Raw genomic sequence first — 12,821 nt, forward strand, 5'->3', positions numbered from 1 at the left:
GTGGACTCATGGGCATGAGATACTCCGGGTGCTGAAAAATCTTTCCGCGTGGATCTCACAAAATTGATTCAAAGTCTGCGGCGTTTTACGTCGGTTCTTTTACTCGGAAATCTAATAAAGCTGATGCTTTTGTTGGGTGAGGTATAACTGCAACCTACAACAACACAGAATTGTGGCATTTCAGGGGAAAAGGAGTAATATCGTTGATGTTATTTGGCAGCTCAAGTATACAACTTTACACACTAAAAGTATTGTTGTGAGTGAGGTATACAAACAGTGACGTCACATGGTCACCTGATGTCTTCGGAATGTTTCAGGAATGTCTGAAATAGGTTTCATAAAAAGCTGACTTTTTTCCCATTTTTCACTTATTTAACGTCCGAAATTGGTAAAATTAATTACAGCAATGCAATTGGAGTGAGTTAAGGATTACATACATGCAAAATGGTGGGATTTTATGTTCATCGAAAAGTCCCCATTGTTGGTCTTTAAGCGAAAACTAATGAGGAGTTTCTCCGTTACACCGCTCCTTCTTTCTCAAACTCCCACCAAACTCGATCTCATAATGGAAGTCTTGATCCGATTGGAAACCTCGTGAAGCTTTGCACACATGATGGTGGCTAAAATGGGGAACAACAGTCTGCATATCGAGGCGGGGATGGGAAAGGAGCCATGTGCCATGGCTTGAATACGGTTCTACATAGAATCGTTTCGAAATCAAGCACGGTAATCGCTGTATGCATCAAACACATACCATTAGCTTGTGTGCCATTCTTGCATGGTGGTTGTGTTGGGTAATTTTAATGCCAAAAATAGCACTCTGTGGAGATGTCAACTATAAAACTATTCACTCAAATCATATTGCAAACAACCGTTTACAACCAAGGACACTTTTAGAAAAGACAACCACCAACTTAGGCAAATCATTCCATTCGTTCACAACCCTATTAGAAACGAATTAGTGTTCTACGAAAAACAAGTAAAGTTAAGACAATGACCTGGTGTGTTTCTACTCTGGGGAAAACTGTAGTCACCTTATGCTTAATTATCAAATCCATGGATAATCTTGTACACCTATATCGAATCCAAATTAATTGCTCCATTGACTGATCATATACACACTTAAATTCTTCACTTTCTAATGCCGCAATACAGAGCATAGCAGTTTTCAACTGATATGCCCTACACCCACCACATGATAGCTGAGCGCGTGGGCTGAACTTGTACGTAGTGAGATTTACCAACCATGAATGTTTAGCACTTGAGCTAGAAGGGGTCGAATTTGGGCTAGTACAGTACAATATATACAATATTGTACATTTCTTATAGCTAGATAGCGCACTATCAACTAAGAGTTATCTGATGCGTTGTATATACAAGGGGTTCGAGACAAAACATGACTGAACACAAGCCAAACAAAGTCCCTTTTCGACTACGGTTAACTCTTAAGGTGGACATACAACACTCTCATTGTAGTATGGTATATATCTATATAGGATATGAGGCTCCGGATACCGTGTCACATTATAAAGAGGGCACACTTTCAGTGCAGGTTTTTATTTCAGATATCAATTGCAATGACAGTTACACTCCAGCGGTTGTCGTCTGCAAAAGCTTTTAGTGCTACAGGAGAGTGGACACAGTTGTGACGTACGTTGCATGGTCATTCAAACAGGAATGCATACATTTCGGATTCTACGTGAACATTGTTAACTTTTAAAATAACAGGCCATAGAAGGGAAATTCATCATTCAATATTTAATCATACAAAGAGGCATGAACTCAAACCTGCCAGCCTCGCACGATGGCATTTAAATTTCGAGAATTGTTTTTAATGACTGTTGTTTTTACCCTCATGCTTATTGGACTGTTGGATATTGCAAAATTTAAGGAGAACAGAATTGAAAACGAAGAACCAAGCTATAAGCAAAGTTTCAATACTCGTGAATCTTGGCCATTGATCGACATAAGTGGTGAGTTGAATTTTGTGTGGACAAGCCTAAAAACAAACACTTGTATGAGTGTAGAGTATGATAAAAGAACTTAGATAAACAAAGAACTATCAAATTGGAAGCGTTTACAAAAAACATAGACACTAAACTAAACTATTCTCCTAGGCCTAAGACAAGGCTAGTACGTAGTTATCACCTTCTTTGCAACTAAGTAAAACTAAGTGGCATATGATTTCTAAATCTACCAGTTTCGAAGCTGCAAAATTAGTATTTGTTCTACAAATCGGACAAACCAAATTTTCGAAGGAAGTAGCTCGTAGACTACTTCGATAATCAAGGTTTATTTGTTTAAAACCTGGATTTACGACCACGGAACCTGAATTATCGGTCGAACAACTGTATTATAATATACAGTTGAGCAAAGCGCCCTGTGACACCTGCTTATAAGAGTTCTGCTTACTTCTGTTCGACCGAAAAAACCGGCTTAGAAGTTATGTTCACTTAGCAGATATAGCTAAATGCCTTGCAGTTATATATGCTGAAACGGTTTATGGCACAGTAAAGTTTACATGTAATGATATGTGAAATTATCGCCTATTTCTGTAATTTATAATCATAAATTTCATACCATTTTTATAGCAAATGAAATAGAGCCGATGCCTGCTACAACTGAACCATTTGATTGTTCGAAGAAAGTACTTGGAGGAACGGTAAGTGGCTGTAAAAATAGGGGGTTGTTGATTAACCACGTGTAACACATGAACCAAATGAAGGTGTATAACCACCATTAATTGCTACATTAACGTTCACATGTCTTTCGTCATTTTACGACCCACCATACTTTAGGTGATAGTTTGGACTAGATTTTGAGCTATAAGAGGTGATAATTTAGCAGAGTGGGAGTACTTCTCAACCCATGTGATAGCCATCGTTTCGGAACATTCACAAATGAATTGCTAAAGTGACTTATATCACCTTCAGTTCTCATAATTTTGAGCCTCTTGGTAGTTTACTTCATCTTCTTGAGCACCTACGCATAAACAATAATGGGTCACAAAAGTAGGTTAATCTATGGACATTTTCGCGACAGTGCTCGGTTAACATGTCATGCGGATTATATAGCAGACATTGTGGTTTGGATGGTACCTAAACTAATGAAATGCGATGATTTTCGATAGTAACTTTCTACACATATATTTCATTAATAAGACTTGGCTTGGCTTTATATATATATATGTATATATATATATATATATATATATATATATATATATATATATATAAATCCTAATGAGTTGGAAAATCAAGAACAGTGAAAAAACTTTCAGCCTCCACCGGGATTCGAACCACGGGCCTTCCGCTCTGTACGCGGACACCCTAACCACTAGGCTATGGACGCTGATTGTATGTCCAGGGGTTCGAAACCGGTAAGGAAGGTCGTAATTCCACTGTAGGCGTTTGTCACCTGTATCGAACAATACTAGTTCTGTTTTTGGTGACATATTTTGCCTTACTCTAGAGATCAAACATGATGCTAACCAACTCGAAATCATTTGTGATTCCTAAAGCCGGATCTCGAAAGAGATACTTTGAACAGACTTTATGTTAATGCAATGCAGGTAAACGACAAAGGCAAATGAATAAATATATATATATATATATATATATATAGAGAGAGAGAGAGAGAGAGGGAGAGAGAGAGGTGGAGAGAGAGAGAGAGAGAGAGAGAGGTGGAGAGGGGGGGAGAGTCTTATTTCTTTAATTGCGGCATCATGTTAAATAACAGGGTTAGTGACGACTCCTCAGGTTAATATAAAATATACGCTACATTTTTGACAAAGCAGGGGCTAACATTGGATGCAAGTAATCGTTTTATTTATCACTTATCATTTAGAATACTGTTATAATTTCCTGTACAGAATTACACGATGATTTATAACGTGTTGCCGAAAACAGGAAGTCGTACTTTTACATCATTGTGCCAAAGGATAACGCACGGTAATGGTATACGTAAACACAGGGAAGGAAGAAATCCCGTAAAGCTTACACCAAAGGTGAGAAGCCAGCTCAGTTTTAATAAAGTATCTAAAGGAATTAACATATGAAATAAAATGGCTAGATATATTAATAAAAACAAACAAATATTACAACGCCGTAAAGCTGCATTTGGCGCTTGCTTGTAGAATTGCGAAGGCAGGCATCGGAAACGTAGTTATCCAAGTCGAGGTTCGTGTGTATATCTATGCGTGCATGTGCTTGGCTATATGTGTGACACATTGAACATTAACCTTATAGTGAGTATAATGACCATATCGTCTTGGGTGAGGCCAAATGTTGTTTGGGGTCAACAGAGGACATTGTCTGAAATCCACCGGCAGAAAAAGGAATCACGATAAATTCAAAAGTAAAGCATAGCCAAACGTGTGCTGACCTGCTATAGAGAGTAAGTGCAGGCCAGTGCTATTGATGAAGGTCGAAGTCATTTCATTTAGAGTCACCAAATGTCAAAGAATGAAGACCTTGTAAACTTGATAATCCCTAAAGTAAAACTCAGTGAAAACTTGATATGTTTTGTGTAAGTCTGTCTTAGAGAGTACGAGACCCTTATTGTATTTAAAGGATGCAAGGTCATTTTGGGGTCAACAGAGTTCAAATTCTAAACAACTTCTTAACACTATTAATCCTAAAGGCACACTCGCAATAAATTTGATTCATGGTATTTATAGGCCTGTCTTATATAGGGTGTACCCAATTTCTAGGTACTTTTCAAGGAGATCAACTGTTATTTGGGGTAAATAGGTCAAAGTATGAAAACCTGGAAATTTGAAAAGTAAACCTTCATTAAAATGTATATTTAGCTCCCATGTCTGACATAGCCAGAGCAAATTACCTACGCTTTCAGGAGCTCCTGATTCAGGCCAGAGGTACTACTTTTCATCAGATAAAGTAGGCCAAGAAATTTAGAAATATCCTAATTGTTTTTAATTTTCGTCCTCTATTGGACGTAATAACAGAACGTTCACTGCACAGTCTATAAATGGATAAGCTCCTATGTTGTTTTTTAATTCGATATTTCAGAGGAAGTTGTTCTTATTTGTTTCATTGTAGAATCAAACCTTAAGGCTAAATTCCTCTCTACTGAAGAACTTCTACCAACAATCTAGTAAAGATGCTGTTCTGATAAGAGGACATAACGTTTACGTTCTACCTTGGGAAAGGTAAGAAATACAACGTAACAATAGAAAAAACATTCACATGAGTCTAATTTTGAGGGATTTTACACACATTTGTTTTTAAACTTCATGTTTTGGTTTTATTATAACGTATAAACTAAGAGCTCTCAAAAATTTCTCAGGGTGTTGATCCCATATTCTTGATCTTATATTGTGCCAATATTCGTGTTGAATGGATCCGTTATAATTAAGAACCTGTCCTATATAAGAACCTTTTGTGTAACTTTATAATCATTTATGATTTTATCCTGAGTAATAATCGGTTGGTTTGCTCAAGTTCAAGGAACTATGATTAATTGCAAAATTCTCTCTCATGACAGCTAAAATGACCACAAGAAAATGGTAACACAAAATCTTTCTTTTTGACAACATTTTGTATTCGTTGGTTTCCATGGCGACATCAAAATAATCTTTAAGTTAAATTTTTGTACCATTGGGTCATTTTTCATTTGAATCACTATATTTATATATACAATCCCATTAATATGAAAACAAAAACAGAAAGAAGTGTATTAAAGATACTTACCTGATGTTTTTTTAATATTATTTTTAAATATAGTTGTATTCACATGTGGAATTTAATACTTTACATATAATCCTCATTTTTATGCATCAAACTGTCAAAAGGAAAAATCACCCAAACAACTTGGTCCACTTTCAATCCCAAACCCCTTACGTCGAGACTGTAACCATGTGATTTTGTCGCTTTTTATGTAACGTGAGGTATCCATTGAAGAGGGAATAGATACGGACCTGGGTGAGGTTGTGGTGGGGGAGGTGCAGTTTTACTCCATATATCGGTTACTAGTAGAAACATGTAAGGGATTTTTGCATAGTTGACTTTTCTTGTGCCACTGACAATTTTGATAAAGTTTCATTCCTTATCATGTTTTTTATTGCAGTAATGTTGTTTTCCTAAACACTATTCGTGAGCCAATACCGTGGATGATATCCTTGTACTACTATTCAAGATATGGAGACGGCAATAGAGCTATGGGTAATACCGTGGACGTAAGTGTATTTTCGAGACGTTCCCTACTGACAATGAACCTGATTCCGTCCAGTAAATGTCATATATATACATACCCAAATATGTGCATATAACATAGTTCATCTGAAAAAAATGAGCAACTCTTCTGAGTTAATTGAAAGAAAGCAGTGCCCAAGCCTTTGCAAGACAAGAGGTGATTATGAAAGGTCACGTGCATTTAACACTGCGTATTTGTTTTCTCTTGCAACATTGAGATTTTCCGAATTGCAGTGTGACATGGGTTTACTTCGCATTGCCAAGAAATAAAGAAAGAAACACACACATGAATAAATAAATATATATATATATTCATTTATATTTCCTAATTTTTATTTATACAGGATACAAGCTTTGATGAATGCGTAGCAAGAAATCTTTCGTACTGTGTCCCAAAATTATTCCAATACCTCAAGTATTTTTGCGGAGAGAGTCCCGTTTGTAGGTAGGTATATTCATTTTGTGTCTCGATATTGGCACTTCTTTGTGACGAAAAAACGGTTTGTTACTCCAGACAGTGAAAAACACCTGCCTCCCCAGGCTGGTTGTGATAGGCTGTATTATACTTTGCTATTGACCTTCCATGACTTTTGAACTCCAAAGAAAACCCCAAGGGCTCATGTAGTAACTACGATACATCTATACGTTCAGTTAGTCTGATTTTTTTTCTTACCTTAAATTTTGAGATATCGTTTTTACAAGGTTTTAAGACTTTGACTCCAGTAGACCTATAATAAATTACCTTACACATCAACTGCAAACAATATTTTGGAGATATTTTTCTTCACAGTACTTTAGGACTTTGACCTCTGTTAACGCATACACACACGCGCACACATACGCGAGCAAGCACACGTGCCACACCCACCCACACATTCTCATTTGCAGAGATTTCGTTCGTCGTCGGCAAGGAATACGAAAATCATCACTGTGCCAAAACTTACCATGTTAGACCTGTTAGCAGATGCTACTGTGTAAAATTTACTAACATTTACTAATTTACTAAGTTTTGAGAAGGAATAAGATAATCACCCTTTTCCGAAAAGCTACCGACCTTGTTTGATAAATCCAATCATAACATTTTCTTTGTGTGATAAGTGTTTATTTCTATGCAAAAGTTCTCGATCAAGTTTTATAACTTCTGAGTATCTTTAAAATATAGTAAGTGTATGATTGTTACGTGAAATTGGTTATCATATTTGCGTTCAAGTATTTTGTAACATTCATTTTGTTTATCTTTTTGTTCCCCTAGATCTCACGATGCTTTATCGACATCCAAATCAAATTTTGATTCATTTTTAGTAGTCGGTTTAACTGAAGAGTTCAGATCTTTTATTCAATTGATCGATATACTTTTACCAGACGTATATGGAGGAATTCTTGCAGTTTATGACCAAAATGTTAAACGTAAGTTTCTGTCAAGATTTTGTCGCTTTTTAAAAGATGATCGCAGGCCTAGTATTTCTATATCACTCTTAATTTCCTTTTTTGAAAATGGCCCTTTAAACAACTGATGCCGCACTATACTATACACTCAGACGATTATATATCTCAGTTCCTCAGAAAAATGCAATACGAAAATATAATTAGCCTTTAGTGGCATCAAAATAATATGGTTACATGCCCTGACGACTTTTTAAGGGAAAATGATGTTGAATATCATTCAATGGTCATCTGTTGTTCATTTGAAGTTCAAAACAATGTTTGATTGAGTTATTAGAGTTTGAAGACTGTGGAAGAACATATATAGATAGGTAGGCTTTCATCAATTAAGCCTTAAAGGACTACTCCAGACACTTAGCATAGTGTAAAAGTGAATCTCTTGAAAACTTGAATAGCCACAGGAACACTACTCGCACTGTATTCCTTTTCTTGATCTATGACATATATAAGGATACACCTGTTTAAAGTCATCCTTTAAGCAGCTTTACTCTTTTGAATAGATTACTTAAGGAATCATATTTCAAATCTCTCCAGTGTTTTAAGTCTAATATTTCGTTTACGAACACACATAGGTATAAGTATAACCAATAACTAATCGTACCGATTACAGACAATATAATTTACAATTACGTCGATAACATTTTTCACATTCTAATATATTCCAACACTCTACCATCCTGATTGCACCAATATCAAAGTGGGCTCCACCGTCAATGTCTTTTAGTTTTTCATTTCATAATATAACAGGTAGAATGTTAACTAATAACATCATGAGGTCACATTGACAGTTTCAATATTTTCAACTCAGTTATTACAAACCCCTTCTCCATGAGAGAAAATTCATATATAGATGTTATCAAATATTTAACCTTACATGTGAAGAAACATTATAAATCCGTGATATCTACCAAATAGAATAAATATTGTTTCTTGTCAGTTAAGGGAAGTTGTTCATAACTTACAGTTATCCAATTCTCCCATTTTGACTACCTTCTTCTATCTTTATCTATTATTGTCTCTGCTGCAACAGAACTACATAACAGAACTAGAACCAAAAAGAAACAGGGTCCACTTGAAGAAACGATTAGGAAATTAAAGGAAAGACGGGATGTACAAATTATGTATGAATTCTACAATTTCGTTAAGAGAAAGTTTCATCGCCTTCATAGATGCGTTTTGGGGGAAGACTGAGTGCCGAGTAAGTCGTCGGTCGGATCATTTACAAATAACGGGTCAAACGTATACTTAATGGGAACATCAGACCCAAAACCAAGAAAGCTCCGTCAAAATTCGGATCCTTTTTTTTTAGAACGACACATTAGCTGACGGAATCCAATACGAGCTGGTAATTTGAAATATGGTTTGGTATTTGGTGTTGATTTTTTATTTCCCGGTATCTTTCACCGGCAAGTGCAACACATACAATATTGAACTTATACATTTGGTTTACATACCATGGATATTTATGAGGCATATTTCAAGATGAGCGTTTGACATGTACCTCAATCGCTTGTATAAGAAGTCAAACAGCAGGTTCTAGGTTTTTGTACACAGAAGGTATTGAATGAGGCAAGTGTTTTTTCCTCTGTTAATACCGGAAAGTGCCCTTTTTACCATAAAATAAGTAGTGCCTCCATTTTTTTAATGTACCTTTTCCATTTCGAAATGTTAAAAATTGCTCATCCTTATAAATGAATATTAGACTCCAAACTGTCGAAAACTTACAATTTCTCGTTTGTTGAAAAACATTCAAATAATCGACAATATCGGGAAATGTGCCGGGGACTAACAAGGAGTGGTTCGTAACACCCTACAGTAATAAGGGCTAGCTATCGTTGAAATTAGTACATTTCGGGGAAAGGTTCCAACGAGTTTTGATGATATCTTACAAGGATAACATTGGCTCATTCGCTGTTACGATGAAGTCATCCATCAAACCTCAATACAGTTTTGTATTCTGGTTTAAATATACGTACAAATGCAGCTCTGCATTTTAAGTATTCAAGAACACACCTCAACGGTACTTATAGCATTTGGACTGAAACAAATCTGACTTTTATCATTGTTTATTTTAATAAAAATAATGTATCTTTGTCTTCCTTTCTTAAACAAATGTTTACACTTTCTAACATTGTAACAAACTATGTCTGCTAAGAATGAGCATTAAGCAAGGGAAGACAAGGATGGGAATAAAGGAAATGACCCTGTTATCCAGCTTATGTCTAATACTTTTCGCAAAAACGATGAGTTACCTCCTCAGAAATATTGCCAAAAAAAGCAAAAATAAATACTCACATAGAAACTTAGCTGAGCTTCTGCATCCTTTTGCTCTTGTTTTTTTTTTTAATTGATTTTTAGTTTTCATCTTACAATGAAATGAGATATTCTAAAAGAGGCAAATTTAAATAATTAAATATATACCTACATACATGAATGTATGCATACAAACTGCATACATACATTCATACACCCATACATACATAGACATGCACTCAAACCGATGAAAGCATCATACTTCTATGACATCGTGCAATAGCACCAACATAATATTGGGTTAAAATTATCACAAATTCATTTCTATGCAGAGCATTTTTTTTTTATTCAAAATGGTATCTTAAATGGTTTGATTTAATACATGTTTATTGATACTTACTTATTATTTTCAGTTGACTAACACTTTGAAAACTGATACTTTTTTTACTAACTCTTAATTTGGCTTTAATCGCTTTTATGGAATTTATCTATCATACGTTTTATTCTCTCTTATTAAACATAATTGTATTTTATGCTATTTATACTGGAATGAAGGATCGGAAACTGAAAATATAACTAGATCTAACAGCTGGGACATGTTCCTTTTGAATTTATGTGTGCTATGAAAAAGAGGTTCGACCCACACCTTCTATCCACTCTTGTTCAAACATATATTAATTGGATGCCACCATATACAAATTGAAATGATAAAACTACCATTAATTTATCATGCACAACCAACCTGAACATTCTGCAGCTTGCTTGCATTTTGTGTGCATTGAAACCTTAGCTTGTTTTAGTAAACTTGTCTAACATTCTGTCCAGATTTTGATCAAAGAATGAAAAGAATGCAGTTTCACAGGTTTACATTAGCAAGACTTGAGAAATCAGCAGAAAGCTGTACAAATAGAAAAATCTTATATTACTACCAAGTATTATTCTCAGTATTGTTACCAGGATTTTAAGAGTTGCGCCAGCGCCGGGATACAACATCTTAAAAATTGTTTGCGTCCGCTCAGAAAAAAATTGCGTCCCCACGTTCCTCCATGAAAACATGCACTTTAAATTACCTCTACTGGAATGCACAATACTTAGTTATAATGACCCCTGACAAAAACACTGGCTTGTGTGCAACGGATATCCTATAGTGATATAGGTTTATAATGTGCATATTGAAAATCGTAAATGCAAATTACAACTCATGCCTATTGAAGCGTGGGGACTGTAAATCAATAAAGATTTCTTTATTCCGTATTCCTGTAATCCAAAGATTATTCAACGCAGATATAATGTTGAGTCGATTCGTGGTTTATTAGCTTTGATATCTGGTATCTATCTGGTAATCCGCTAATCTGTTAATCTGTTAATCTGCTAATCTGTCAATCTGGTAACTAAATAAATAAAAACGAAACATACGTTTGTAATTAAACAATCAGAAAATCGATTAATGAATAAGTCAATTATTGAAGAATAAATACATAAATCCAAATCATACAGAATAAATAATCATGTATGCAACAAATATACAACGTTATATCAATAAAAACACAACTTACATAAAATCTTTGGTTTAACACTGGAAAATACTTCTTGCTTCAATACGTTCTTGATATCGACTGAACTCAAATTACGGTAAATGACCGTAAAGACAGAACCAACGAAAACAACAAATTTCAAACACATACTCAGGCACGCACGCACACTCGCACAAACACGCACACGCGCAGTAGCACTGCAACTTTACATGACGCACACTTCGTAACAATACACAAACAACGCATCGTGTGAGCGCGTTTACAGGGACATTAATATTATATGTATTATCTTAGATTACAATAAATTCATGTGTTTGCACTGAAACCCTTTACAAGGTGTACTTACTATATAAAGAGAAGTGCAACTCATAGCAAGAATATTTTGACATAATGTGGTAGCCCATACATGCAATACAGACACAACTCTTTAAATGTACATTAATATTCACACAGATTGAAACAGATTGAAAGAGGAAGGTGCCAACTGCATTATCAGTACGCAGCTGGTACGGTACGGTGCCAGCATTATTTTAATATATGCCAGCATTAATTTGAATTTATGTCAACATCAAATCAATTTTATGTAGACATAAAAAAAGTCCTGCCCTCTGATATGTCGTCATAATTTCTGAATTTTGTCCACTGTGGCCAACCATACACGTTGTGATATTTGAGAGTGCACACACATGAGAACCTAAACTACAAACTTTGCTATCTCTACACGGGACAGCAACGTTACAATTAGTTGCGTTGAGACCGTCGGTATAATGCGCTATATAAATAGGTTATTTAAACATAATACGTTGCGTTTATTGAGCACGATAAGAGCAAAAATGTTTGCAGACAATGGTAGTGACTATTAGCCAAACAAATCACAGGAAATTTGGAAACGCATCATTGACTGCTTTCAGCATGAAACTTCTTTGTAACGGGAATGTTTTTAACCTTCTACTTCGCGGTTGATTGTTATCATTTATTTGTTTTGAAATTCAATCATCTATACAAAGGATTGGAAGAACTATTGGTTCTTTTGAGAAGTTGCGGTTTTTTTCAAAAGAAAGAAAGAAAGATATTTTTCCAAAAAGTACGAAAACATGTTATTGGAAACCTGCTCAAATACCGAATCATATGTCGTTGTACACTTGTTAACACAATTTACACGTTGACACTGAGGGTTATATCTACGATTTGTGCAAACAGATGACTATTTTTTTCAACTCCCTGGTTTAAAGTTGCAGTTAAAATGGCATGTCTATTTAGTGTTTATATGAATGGGGAATTGTTATAACGGAACGCCATTACTCTTTTAGAGATGTGTAGCCATTTTCTTTAAAACTTTCCTAGCTTCCAAAATTGTAATTATTTTAAATTCTTATAC

General features: G+C 35.2%; 1 protein-coding gene across 1 annotated transcript; it reads left to right on the forward strand.

The window, feature by feature from the left end:
* Positions 1-629: 629 nt before the first annotated feature.
* On the forward strand, positions 630-9,961 carry LOC139970281 (heparan sulfate 2-O-sulfotransferase 1-like). Its single transcript, XM_071975953.1, has 8 exons — positions 630-1,973; positions 2,592-2,662; positions 3,872-4,006; positions 5,061-5,170; positions 6,088-6,196; positions 6,557-6,657; positions 7,465-7,619; positions 8,686-9,961. The coding sequence occupies exons 1-8, from the start codon at positions 1,805-1,807 to the stop codon at positions 8,844-8,846; spliced, it is 1,011 nt and encodes a 336-aa protein (XP_071832054.1). The 5' UTR covers positions 630-1,804; the 3' UTR covers positions 8,847-9,961.
* The last annotated feature ends 2,860 nt before the right edge of the window (positions 9,962-12,821 follow it).

This window comes from Apostichopus japonicus, chromosome 7 (assembly GCF_037975245.1).
Source record: "Apostichopus japonicus isolate 1M-3 chromosome 7, ASM3797524v1, whole genome shotgun sequence".
Taxonomy (NCBI): domain Eukaryota; kingdom Metazoa; phylum Echinodermata; class Holothuroidea; order Aspidochirotida; family Stichopodidae; genus Apostichopus; species Apostichopus japonicus.